This window comes from Bos mutus, chromosome 1 (genome assembly GCF_027580195.1).
Source record: "Bos mutus isolate GX-2022 chromosome 1, NWIPB_WYAK_1.1, whole genome shotgun sequence".
In the NCBI taxonomy this organism is placed as follows: domain Eukaryota; kingdom Metazoa; phylum Chordata; class Mammalia; order Artiodactyla; family Bovidae; genus Bos; species Bos mutus.
Genome location: NC_091617.1, coordinates 85,450,837 through 85,464,376, shown reverse-complemented (window position 1 = coordinate 85,464,376; position 13,540 = coordinate 85,450,837). Strand labels below are relative to the sequence as shown.

At 38.1% G+C, this 13,540-nt stretch overlaps 1 protein-coding gene across 1 annotated transcript in view; it reads right to left on the bottom strand.

The window, feature by feature from the left end:
* Positions 1-1,569: 1,569 nt before the first annotated feature.
* Positions 1,570-13,540, bottom strand: part of CCDC39 (coiled-coil domain 39 molecular ruler complex subunit) — a 51,419-nt gene continuing 39,448 nt past the window's right edge. Inside the window, exons 15-20 of the mRNA XM_005892525.2 lie at positions 8,131-8,290; positions 7,580-7,686; positions 6,258-6,398; positions 5,940-6,119; positions 5,715-5,800; positions 1,570-1,805 (exon numbers count right to left, since the gene is read on the bottom strand). Of these exons, the coding sequence (XP_005892587.2) occupies positions 1,652-1,805; positions 5,715-5,800; positions 5,940-6,119; positions 6,258-6,398; positions 7,580-7,686; positions 8,131-8,290 (828 nt within the window). The 3' untranslated portion in view covers positions 1,570-1,651. The remainder of the gene's footprint in view (positions 1,806-5,714; positions 5,801-5,939; positions 6,120-6,257; positions 6,399-7,579; positions 7,687-8,130; positions 8,291-13,540) is intronic.

Here is a 13,540-nt window from a genome sequence, read left to right as displayed (position 1 = left end):
TTTAGTTCCTCTTCACTTTCTGCCGTAAGGGTGGTGTCATCTGCATATCTGAGGTTATTGATATTTCTCGCGGCCATCTTGATTCCAGCTTATGCTTCTGGCCCAGCGTTTCTCATGATGTACTCTAACTTAACCATTCCATAAATACTGTGCTAGGCTTTGGTTGGTGGCTCAATAATAGAAGCTACTGTGCAATTCCAGGGCTTCCCTGATAGCTCAGTTAGTGAAGAATCCACCTGCAATGCAGGAGACTCTAGTTCAATTCTTGGGTAGGAAAGATCTGCTGGAGAAGGGATAGGCTACCCACTATGCTATTCTTGGCCTGGAGAATTCCATGGACTGTATAGTCCATGGGGTCACAAAGAGTCAGACATGACTGAGCAACTTTACATTTTCACTATGCAATTCCAGTGTGTTGGGCCCTGTGCATTTATATAAATTACCTGATTTCAATAAACAACATAGATAACTTTTACTGTCTCTATATTATAAATGAGAAAAAAAGCATAGAGAAATAACTTTCCCAAGGTCACAGTACCAGTCCTTGCCTGTTTGGAATACACTTCAACTTCCAGGTAATTTGCAAAGTAAAATAGGGCAAAGAATGAGAATTTTGGTGAACATTCAAAGTGATAGTAAGATTAATCAGTTTTTATATTTCACAAATCTCACTGGAATAATGTTTTACAAAAAAACAAACCAGCTTTTTACCCATCTTATTCATTGGACTTGGCTGTGCCTTTTGCTTCCTGTTAAAAGAAATGACAATAAATACACCAGTGATCCAGAGAATTACTGCCTTTCAGAAGGAATTGCAAGTGACAGTTGTAAACAATGACAGTTTTTGTTAAGAAATACTTTTCCCCAAGATTTGAAGGAGACAGTACTCATTTAAGTATATATATTCTGATACATTTATTTGAAGACCAGTTTTATAACATAGTCATACTTCACCCTCTGTTCCAAAGTTCAGAGTGTTGGGCACGTTATGATAAAGAACTGACAAATAACTAATTCTTAATCTGGTAGTCTACCGGAAATTTACAGAATTCCTATTGCAAATCTAATTACGCCTGGCTTTCTTTCAACTGCTTATTAAATCAAGGAAATATTGAAAACATATTCTTGGTTGTATCTTGAGAGCAGAATCTTCACTATGTTTGACTTCTTTCAAGATCAGAGTGGCCTACTTCTAGAAATTTAAGCTCCACTGTTGCTATATAGTGGTTCTCTTTCCTATCAGCTGTTTTCTTGGTGGAGGGAGGGGGAGAGGTAATGCTAAAAGAAGAAACTAACAGATTTCTTCTCCCAAAGTCTGAGAAATGTTTCTTTTAATAAATAAAACCTAATTTCAGGATCATCTAGGCCAAAAGAATTTTAATAGTGTTGTAAACTATATAGTACAGTAAATCTTTAGCGATTTCTTCCTAAAAGATTCTGTTACATTAGAAGTGAGAAGTTTCATGGCTAGCATGAAGTTTTTACATTTTTCACTGAATAAAACTTTTCTCTGGTCATTTTGTATTTCTAACACTTAGTAGGCCTTTATATCAGTATAAGGCATCCAGAAGTATACAGTGTGATATACTATTTTAAACTTAGGAGACTTTGGGTTTTGTGTTTACAACTTGTTCAAGAGAGATTTAAAATTTTATTTGTTGGTCTTTCTGCTTTTACCAGTACTGGAGGCACTGCTAGCACTAGTTGGTCTGGAAGTGCTGCCAGTTAGTGGAGAGGCTGGGAAGTTCAGCTCTAATACTTTGATCGAAGTCTGAGAAGCAGAAGTGCTTGTGCTCTTAGATGACCTAGAATAAAACCAGAGTTACAATAGTGTAATTCAGAATTTGTATTTTAGTAGAGACCCTCTCATTAATCGCAAAGATGCCATAATCCCACAAGTACTTAAAGAGATCAAAAAAGATACATTGTTAAGAGTGGTAATAATGAATTCTAAAAGACCATTAATAGTATCAGGAAATTAAGAAGAAAGAGATGATAAACATAAAGTTTCAAATCAGTAGAAAAATAGTTCTGCAAATATATTTCTATTTAAAAAAATGTTTCAACTATAATTTAGAATCATTAGGTATTAAAAGTTTGCCAAATCATTCAACAAAAGGTAAGAAAAGAGGCAAGAAAATTTGAGTGCTGGCAATAGTGATTAAAATGATAGATTATATAATTTGAGCCAAAAAGAAGAAAATGAGGGACCCATTGACAGGATAAAGTGGTGGGGTCATTTGAAAAACATAACTATCCATACAATTCTGAATGCTAAGTTTTGAAAGTATGCTTTTACAAAAATACTAGGGTGGGATGGGTGAATTTAACTCAGATGACCATTATATCTACTACTGTGGGCAGGAATCGCTTAGAAGAAATAGAGTACCGATTATAGTCAACAAGAGTCCGAAATGCAGTGCATGGATGCAATCTCAAAAACGATAGAATGATTTCTGTTCGTTTCCAAGGCAAACCATTCAATATCACAGTAACCCAAGTCTATGCCCTGACCAGTAACGCTGAAGAAGCTGAACAGTTCTATGAAGACCTACAAGATCTTTTAGAACTAAGAGCCAAAAAAGATGTCCTTTTCATTATAGGGGAGTGGAATGCAAAAGTAGGAAGTCAAGAAACACTGGGGGTAACAGGCAAATTTGGCCTTGGAGTACAAAATGAAGGGGGCAAAGACTGCCAAGAGTTCTGCCAAGAGAACGCACTGGTCATAGCAAACACCCTTTTCTAACAACACAAGAGAAGACCCTACACATGGACATCACCAGATGGCCAACACCGAAATCAGATTGATTATATTCTTTGCAGCCAAAGATGGAGAAGCTCTATACAGGCAGCAAAAACAAGACGGGGAGCAGCTCAGATCATGAACTCCAGCTCAGATCATGAACTCCTTACTGCCAAATTCAGACTGAAGAAAGTGGGGGAAATCACTAAACCATTCAGGTATGACCTAAATCAAATCCCATATGATTATACAGTGGAAGTGAGAAAGAGATTTAAGGGACTAGATCTGATACAGTGCCAGATGAACTATAGATGGATGTTCATGACATTGTACAGGAGACAAGACCATCCCCAGGAAAAGAAATGCAAAAAAGCAAAATGGCTATCTGAGGAGGGCTTACAAATAGCTGTAAAAAGAAGAGAAGCAAAAAGCAAAGGAAAGGAAAGATATAAGCATCTGAATGCAGAGTTCCAAAGAATAGCAAGGAGAGATAAGAAAGCCTTCCTCAGCGATGAATGCAAAGAAATAGAGGAAAACAACAGAATGGGAAAGACTAGAGGTCTCTTCAAGGAAATTAGAGATACCAAGGGAATATTTCATGCAAAGATGGGCTCAATGAAGGACAGAAATGATATGGACCTGACAGAAGCAGAAGATATTAAGAAGAGGTAGCAAGAATACACAGAAGAACTGTACAAAAAAAGATCTTCACGACCCAGATAATCACGATGGTGTGACCACTCACCTAGAACCAGACATCCTGGAATGTGAAGTCAAGTGGGCCTTAGGAAGCATCACTACAAACAAAGATAGTGGAGGTGATGGAATTCCAATTGAGCTATTTCAAATCCAAAAAGATGCTGTGAAAGTGCTGCAGTCAATATGTCAACAAATTTGAAAAACTCAGCAGTGGCCATAGACTGGAAAAGGTGAGTTTTCATTCCAATCCCAAAGAAAGGCAATGCCAAAGAATGCTCAAACTACTGCACAATTGCACTCATATCACACACTAGCAAAGTAATGCTCAAAATTCTCCAAGCCAGGTTTCAGCAATACATGAACCATGAACTTTCAGGTGTTCAAGCTGGTTTTCGAAAAGGCAGAGGAACCAGAGATCAAATTGCCAACATCCGCTGGATCATGGAAAAAGCAAGAGAGTTCCAGAAAAACATCTATTTCTGCTTTATTGACTATGCCAAAGCCTTTGACTCTTTGGATCACAATAAACTGTGGAAAATTCTGAAAGAGATGGGAATACCAGACCACCTGACCTGCCTCTTGAGAAACCTATATGCAGGTCAGGAAGCAACAGTTAGATCTGGACATGGAACAACAGACTGGTTCCACATAGGAAAAGGAATACATCAAGGCTGTATATTGTCACTCTGCTTATTTAACTTATATGCAGAGTACATCATGAGAAACGCTGAGCTGGAAGAAGCACAAGCTGGAGTCAAGATTGCTGGGAGAAATAATAACCTCAGATATGCAGATGACACCACCCTTATGGCAGAAAGTGAAGAACTAAAGAGCCTCTTGATGAAAATGAAAGAGGACAGTGAAAAAGTTGGCTTAAAGCTCAACATTCAGAAAACAAAGATCATGGCATCTGGTCCCATCATTTCCCAGCAAATAGATGGGAAACAGTGGCTAACTTTATTTTGGGGGGCTCCAAAATCACTACAGATGGTAACTGCAGCCATGAAATTAAAAGACACTTACTTCTTGGAAGGAAAGTTATGACCAACCTAGATAGCATATTCAAAAGCAGAGACGTTGCTTTGTCAACAAAGGTCTGTCTAGTCCAGGCTATGGGTTTTCCAGTAGTCACGTATGGATGTGAGAGTTGGACTATAAAGAAAGCTGAGTGCCGAAGAATTGATGTTTTTAAACTATGGTGTTGGAGAAGACTCTTGAGAGTCCCTTGGACTGCAACAAGATCCAACCAGTCCATCCTAAAGGAAATCAGTCCTGGGTGTTGATTGGAAGGACTGATGTTGAAGCTGAAACTCCAATACTTTGGCACCTGATGCAAGAGCTGACTGATTTGAAAAGACCCTGATGCTGGAAAGATTGAGGGCAGGAGGAGAAGGGGACGACAGAGGATGAGATGGCTGGATGGCATCACTGACTCAATGGACCTGAGTTTGGGTGAACTCCAGGAATTGGTGATGGACAGGGAGACCTGGTGTGCGGGTCTCCCCCCCACACATGCGGTCACAAAGAGTTGGACACGACAGCGACTGAACTGAACTGAGGGTGTTTAAGTGGGTGGTCACCATGTTTACATAGAAAATGTTTATGATTTTGTTTTACTTAAAAAATATCTTTTAGGAAATCCTTTCATGACATCTTGCTGTGGAGTAATGAAAAGTAATATGGTTCTGAATGTGGCAGATTGGGAATTTTAAGATGAGGATCATCTTTATTATTAATTATTATTTTGTCAGCAAGGCACAGGAACATTGACTAAATGTCTACCTGATACAATTCTGGATAAAACTAAACTGCAGAAGAAAAAATAATTTCCTTTTTAGCAAACAAAAGCAGCATAAATTTCTAACTTCTTAGATTTTACAGTGGATTTTAATCTTATAAATCTTACTCAATATGTATGTACAGCTAAGTGGTCCTTTTATGGTTTACTCAATTCTCCCCACACTCAGGGATGACCATGCTATGTGTATCATCCAAAATGTCACCCTGCTTTATCCTGCTGAAATAGCTAATAGTCACAAAGCACTATATGTCAAACTGGAAATGCTAACACCAGAGAGAAGCCAGAAGAGTCTTGTGCTGCTGGCTGGTTTCTGCCTCTGACACAAACATCAGAAGGTAGGGAAAGTGGGGGAGAGTACTAGCAGTGCACTGGCAGGTCCAACAGCGATGGCATATGGAAGTGGCCGAATTTGCTTGGGATGGAAGCTGTAACTGAGTGAGTCAGGAGATGGTGTTTTCTCCTTCCACTTACCTTGCTGATAACAGTGAAGTCTGGGAAGGAGATCTAGAACTGTGACGACTACCTTTAGTACTAGTTGTAGGTAGTTCTAAACCACTCTGGAAAAATATTCAAGAGCAATCATTAGTACCACTGCATTTCAGAGTATTTTTCAATAGATTTCATTTTATGTTTTTTAATTAAATTTTTCTTCATGAAATGTTTAAGAAATATTTGACTAGAAGATAACCTTATTACCTGTTGAAAGTATGTTTGAAGGATAACACCGATCTCAGCATTTTCTTGTGTGATATCAACTATCATTTCATCAATGATCTTGTGAAGCTGTTTCACTTCACGAAGTTTGATATCTTGTTCTTCTAGTGTTTCATCTTTTGTATCTTTCAAAAGACGGACTTCCTTGGTGAGTTTTGCACACTGTTGGTCAACAGCAGTCAGTTATTTAAACCTATTTTCTAGAACTAAGTATTTTTTAATGGATGAAGGAAGATGTGAGGTTACCATTTGGAACTCCAAAACAAATATGACAGGTCAGTTTTTTAAAGTTTCCAATACCTGTTTAGTTACTCTTTCTAATTTTGGCTTCTGTTCCTCAGTTTCTCTGTTTAATTGAAGTACATAAGCTTGCTTCTCTGTTACTTTTTCTTTGACGTTATTTGTTAAGTGTTCTATAACTGTTAAAGTATTTTCCATGCTCTGCAGAAAATAAATAATAACAAATTTATTGGTTAGGATCAGAAATAACATAATTGCCACTTGTCAAGTATTTAATTCTGATTCCTTTGTTTTTGTATATATGTGCTTGGTTGCTCAGTTGTAGCCAACTCTGCATATATAATGTACATTCTATTGGTAGATAATAAGTATAATGGTTTTATGGATTAAGTTTTATATATAATTCCACTGGAAGGTTATTATGGTATTTGGGAGAAAAACAATTCAAACAATGACTATTGAAAGCACACAGTTTTCAAAGATTCCCAACTCATATAATCTATTCCTTTAATAAAAAAAAAAAAAAAATCTCTGTAAGTGCACTCAGTCATGTCCAGCTCTGCGACCCTTTCAACTGTAGCCTGCCAGGCTCTTCTGTTCATGGGATTTTTCAGGGAAGAATACTGGAGTGGGTTGCCATTTCCTCCTCCAGTGGATCTTCCCAAACCAGGGATTGCACCCCTCTCTCTTGTGTCTGCTGCATTGGCAGGTGGATTCTTTACCATTGAGCCATCAGGGAAGCCCTTAAATGTTTATATGCTGCTGCTCCTGCTAAGTCACTTCAGTCGTGTCCGACTCTGTGTGACCCCAGAGATGGCAGCCCACCAGGCTCGCCCGTCCCTGGGATTCTCTAGGCAAGAACACTGGAGTGGGTTGCCATTTCCTTCTCCAATGCATGAAAGTGAAAAGTGAAAGTGAAGTCGTTCAGTCGTGTCCGACTCTTAGCGACCCCATGGACTGCAGCCTACCAGGCTCCTCCGTCCATAGGATTTTCCAGGCAAGAGTACTGGAGTGGGGTGCCATTGCCTTCTCCAAAATGTTTATATAGAGCCTGCTTATTACCATGCACATTGTTTTCTCATCTTTCAAATTTTTGTTTTAAGGAATAGTCTTTTAAGGTGATTTTAAAGGATTTAACTGAAATAAAGATTAGGGGATATCATAGGTAGTTAGCTGTAATTTATCCACTGATTACCAAGTAATTGTCAGGGCTTAGCACTGGGATTTTAACTAGTTAATACTTTGAGCACTTTTTTCTCATTTAAGTGAGATATCTCTAACTGCTTCTCTATAAAAAATTGTATATTAACAAGAGTAGAATAATTATAATAGTGCTAGTTAACTTTTACTAAAGGCTTATTATTAAAGCCTATAGAATTTACCTGGATATCTTCCTGTAGTTCTCTGATTTGTCTTTGTTTGTATCTATATTTTTCATCAACAGCTCTTTTTTGTTCTTCTAGTTGAATTTTTACCTCATACTCAGCACCTAGAATTTAAAAGAATTTTGCTTTAAATTTTTAACATGCTGTGTAGAAAGCAAATTTAAAATAACACATAATTTAAACTTCTAATATTTTTCATTATGAAAGGTCAACTTCCGTATGTCTAATTTTTGAAAAATAGGATGTGAAATAACTATTCTTATTTTGTCAACATAGAGCACCCAGTATGCTGCTGTGTTTTTCAGATTTGAAATGAACTCTGTAGAGGAGTACTATGCCACATCACTACAACTAGTAACAGATGGAATTAACACCTTAGCATTTATTTTAAGTGGGGGAGGGAAGGGGGGTTGTGGTGATTAGGTTTTCAGCTGAATCAAACATGAGGCACTTGTTTTCCTTATCGAATAGTGATCCTCTTTTTAAAATAACTATGCAGCTTTCATTGCATGTACATTCATTTAAAAGTTTCAATAATTTCTACATACTAGATGGAGTCACTTTCTGAAAAGATTGTTTGTAATTGTTGTTGCAGCTGTTCAGCACTTGCAGGGTGTTTCCTAGAGCATAGATTTCTTTTTCAGCTTTGTTGATCTTAGCATCCAAACTGTCACCTTCCCTTTGAAGTTCTTCTTTTTCTTGAGCAGCCTGTTTAAAACAGAATAGAATAGATTGGTTAAAAGTATTTATCATGGCGGGCGGGTGGGGGCGGGGGCAGAAGAATGTCTGTGATCAGGGCAGGAAGTACTTAACTCACAATACCAATTTGCCTTGGGACGCTCATGCAGCACCAAGCATTTATTTCTTGCACTTGATTTACCAAATCCTGAAGGCCTTCCAAATATAGCACTTAGGATACAAAACCATGATGGGAGTTAACTAAAACTTAACATGAAGACTCGAACAAAAATGACCAAAAAATATAAACTTTACTGAGAAAAGAAAAGGTTAAGTAGAAGAGGTTTCAAATTAGATATTAAATAAAAGGAATGTATGTTTCTTGCCTGGAAGAGGTTTGGCACACTTTGACATTTTAAATCTTAGGAGTAAAAGAGGTTAGCAAGCTAAACCCATGAAAGTGAAAGTGTTAGTTGCTCAGTTGTGTCCAACTCTGCAACCCCATGGACTGTTAACCCGCCAGGCTCCTCTGTCCATGTAATTCTCCAGGAAGAATATTGGAGTGGCTTGCCATTTCATTCTCTAGGGGATCTTCCCACCCCAGGAATTGAATATTTTTAAGAAGAAAAAATACTGCATGATTCTACTTACATGAGGTACCTAGAGCAGTCATATTCACAAAGGCAAAGTAGATTGGTGGTTGCCAGGGATTTCAGGGAGGGAGAAATGGGGAGTTAACAGTTTAACAGGTACAGTTTCAGTTCTGAAAGATAAAGTTCTGGAGACGGCTGTTGTGTTGACTGCACAACAATATGAATGTAGTTAATACTACTGAACTGTACACTTAAAAACTATTAAAACAGCAAATTTTAAGCCCAATTTCATGTATATATTCCTGGAGAAGAAAATGTTAACCCACTGCAGTATCCTTGCCTGGAAAATCCCATGGACAAAGGAGCATGGTTGGCTACAGTCCATGGGGTTGCAAAGAGTCAGACAGAAGTGAGCAACTAACACTTCACTTCATGTATGTATTATCATATTTTAAAACAGCTTTAATTAAAGATAATTATGATAAATGTGGCCAGGAACAAGTGAAGTCTATAAACTGCTGAAAACCAAAAATTCCTCAGTAAGTAGTCAGCGGACTTCTGGGCTAGGCCTTCTAGAGTTGTGCCAAAACAGTTCCAAAGCACTTCTCCAATTAAAGACTGAGAGAGAGAGTATGCATATATATTTAAAAATGCCCCCATGAAAAGATGCTCCTCATCACTAATCATTACAGAAATTCAAATCAAAACTGCAGTGAGATCCCACCTTACACCAGTCAGAACAGCCATCATTATAAAGCCTAAAAATAGCACATGCTAGAGGAGGTGTGAAGAAAAGGGAATCTTCCTACACTGTTGGTGAGGATGTAAATTGGTGCTGCCACTGTGGAAGACCTGTATGAAGGTTCCTGAAAAAACTACAAAGAGAGTTGCCATATGATCCAACAATCCTACTCCTGGGCATATACGCATATAAAATGATAACTCAGAAAAGATACATGGACCCCTCTGTTCACAACATTATTCATAAGACATGGAAACAACTTATATGTCCATGGACAGATGAATGGATTGATGTGGTACATATATACAATGCAATATTAACTCAGCTGTAGAAAAGAATAAAATAATGCAATGTGCAGCAACATGGTGGACCTAGAGGTTATCATACTAAATGAAGAAAGAGAAAGACAAATATCATATGATATCACTTACATGCAGACTCTAAAACAAGCCTATCTATGAAACAAACAGTTCCACAGACACATTAAACAGACTTGAAGTTGCAAAGGGTGGGGTAGAGGAGGGAAAGAGTGGGAGTTTGCGATTAGCAGATGCAAATTTAGCCACTGGCCCACCAGGGGAGTCCAGAAGACTGTTGGTTTTTAATGACTAATATGGTAAAAGCAGGGTTCAGGAATCACACCTCTAGTTCTCATTTATTCTAAGCAAGCAAAAAGTTCTCACAGTCAACATTGCTGCCTCCTTCAAACCTGATCAAATTTTACATAACTTAAGATCTACAGTTTTTTTTAAGTCCTTCTCAGGTTCACTATTGTGAAATTAACTATATTTTAGTTATCTTTCCTACAGTGTTAAGATATTACAATTGGCTCAATTACTGAAGCAAATTTGTGGTAAAATGTATTTCTAAAAATAAGCTGATTGACATAGCAAACAGACGTGTGGTCACCAAGGGAGAGGGGGTGGGGAAGGGATGGGAGTTTGACATTAGCAGAAGCAAATTAATATATACAGGCTGGATAAACAACAAGATCCTATTGAATAAACCATAATGGGAAAGAATATTGGAAAAAGAATATATGTATGTATAACTGAATCACCTTGCTGTACAGCAGAAATTTAACACTAAACAAATCAACGATACTTTAATAAAGTTTAAAAAAAAAAGTACTGAAACCTATTTTTAGTCAAAATCAACTAATAATTTCTTTGGTAAAGTTATTCAATCCCAAGTATCTATCTTTAAATCAGAATGTGATCACTGGAAAAGTTTTGGTAACATTTCAATTCTTAACATTTTCACTGTTTATTGTTTTATTATGCCTCAAGATACATACTTTATATCAAATAGTATGTAATAAAAAGCTTAGCAAAAAAAAAAATTCTGAGATAAACTACATCTAATTCTTTCAAGTTCAGTCTAGAATTAGCAAACATTTCATTTAAAATATAGTGTAGTGGGGAAAAGCTAGAATGAGTCAAAACAGCTAGATTTTAGTTGTAGATTTCCTCCTGCTGCTGCTGCTGCTAAGTCGCTTCAGTCCTGTCTGACTCTGTGCGACCCCAGAGACGGCAGCCCACCAGGCTCCCCCGTCCCTGGGATTCTCCAGGCAAGAACACTGGAGTAGGTTGCCATTTCCTTCTCCAATGCATGAAAGTGAAAAGTGAAAGTGAAGTCGCACAGTCATGTCCGACTCTTCACGACCCCATGGGCTGCAGCCTACAAGGCTCCTACATCCATGAGATTTTCCAGGCAAGAGTACTGGAGTGGGGTGCCATTGCCTTCTCCGTAGTAAGCTGAATAGCATTAAATAATTTACTTCACTACTCCAAGTGCAATTTGTCAAATAAAGGCATTGGATTTGTTCATTTATACAAATTCCAGATCTAATTCCATATATACCTTAAACTTCTAAACCTTTATGGTCCCATTTACCTGTAAATCACCAATTATATAATGTTTTACCTTTTATCCTGGATTAGAAGAGCAGTTATTTGGAGAAGGAAATGGCAACCCACTCCAGTGTTCTTGCCTGGAGAATCCCAGGGATGGGGGAGCCTGGTGGGCTGCCGTCTATGGGGTCGCACAGAGTCAGACACGACTGAAGCGACTTAGCAGCAGTAGCAGCAGTATTTGGTAGAAATGTTTATACCTTTCTGTCAGCATTTTAAATAATTTTATTGGGCTGTTTGATTAAATTCTGATCAGAATTGAACTGTTTCCTTATAAAGATAAAAAGGAACTTGGAAATGTGATTTGAAAGATGCCAGACCTTCACTGATTGCTGATTATATTTTTTCTGACTCTTTTAAGAGTCAGATATAGAAGCTGCTAAGGTAGGAAAGATTGAAAGCAGGAGGAGAAGGGGATGGCGGGACAAGATGGTTGGATAGCATCACCAACTCAATGGACATGAGTTTGAGCAGACTCCAGGAGATGGTGAAGGACAGGGAAGTCTGGTGTGCTATAGTCCATGGGGTCGCAAAGAGTCAGACATGACTGAGTGACTGAACAATACAAGGTGGGTAAAAGGGAATATGACCATGTGTGTAACATAGACAAGAGGATACTTGCAGGACCAAAAATGAGGACTGTGGGTTAAACTGTTAACCTAAAAAAAAACACAAGAAGTCTCAACCCTCAGTACCTCAGAATGTGACCATATATGGAAATAGGGTCCTTGTAGATGTAGTCAAGTTATGATGAACTCATTAGGGTAGGCCCTAGTCCACTATCACTAGTGTCCTTACAAAAATGGGGAATTTGAACACAGACAAAGAGGAAAGGCTGAAAAGACACAAGAAGAATGCCATGTGAAGATGAAGGCAGAGCTAATGATGATGCTTCCATAAGCTAAGGAATTCCAAAAACTGCCAGCAAACCACCAAAAACTAAGAGAGAGGCATATAACATATTGTCCCTCCCAACCCTTAGAAAGAACCAGTCCTGCTGACACCATCTTGGACTTCCAGCCACTACAACTGTAAGATGTCTATAGTATAAGCTACCTAATTGTGACACTTTGTTATAGCAGCTCTAACAAATTAATACAAGGGGTCAGCAAACAGTATGGGGAAGAGTAAGTATTTTAGGCTTTATGGGGCAGTCAGTCTCTAAACCACTAGTACTTAATACCACTGCTATTGTAGCATGAAACCAGCCAGAGACAATACATAAATGAATGAGTTTATGTATTGTGTGGTTCAGCACTTATTTATAAAATGGTAGTGGGCAGCACTTAGCCCAGAGTCCTTGGTTTGCTTACCCCTGAAATAGAGTATGCAGAAAATAAAAGAGTGGTTTGCTCTATAACCAAACTCCTCTCCCCCAGTGCTATAAACATACACATATACGCCTATCAGGAAAGACCACCTTCTGGAGGAATGTAAAGGATATAAGGAAGGGAAAGGAGCCTGAATTGAGTGAATTTACATCCTAAGTCTACCACATTCAAAACTAGAAATGATGTTTAGCTTCTAAGTTTTTTCCAGCAGTGAAACTACTGAAATCATATTTTCAAAAAGTTAAATATTATGCTCATATGAACATAAACATGTCAAAGATTTTATCCAATTCATTAGTGAAAGAACCAGTAAGACATTTAGACAAGCTCAAAAAGAGAATTAGAACAGATTTTACATATATACAGAGTCAGAAATGCTGAAATTAATTTTCTTATAAAACTGGCTAATATCTTCTCAGTTCAATTCAGATCAGTTTAGTCTCTCAGTCATGTCCACCTCTTTGCGACCCCATGAATCATAGCACACCAGGCCTCCCTGTCCATCACCAACTCCCAGAGTTCACCCAAACTCATGTCCATCTATCAGTGATGCCATCCAGCCATATCATCCTCTGTCGTCCCGTTCTCCTCCTGTCCCCAATCCCTCCCAGCATCAGAGTCTTTTCCAATGAGTTAACTCTTTGCATGAGGTGGCCAAAGTATTGGAGTTTCAGCTTCAACATCAGTCCTTCCAATGAACA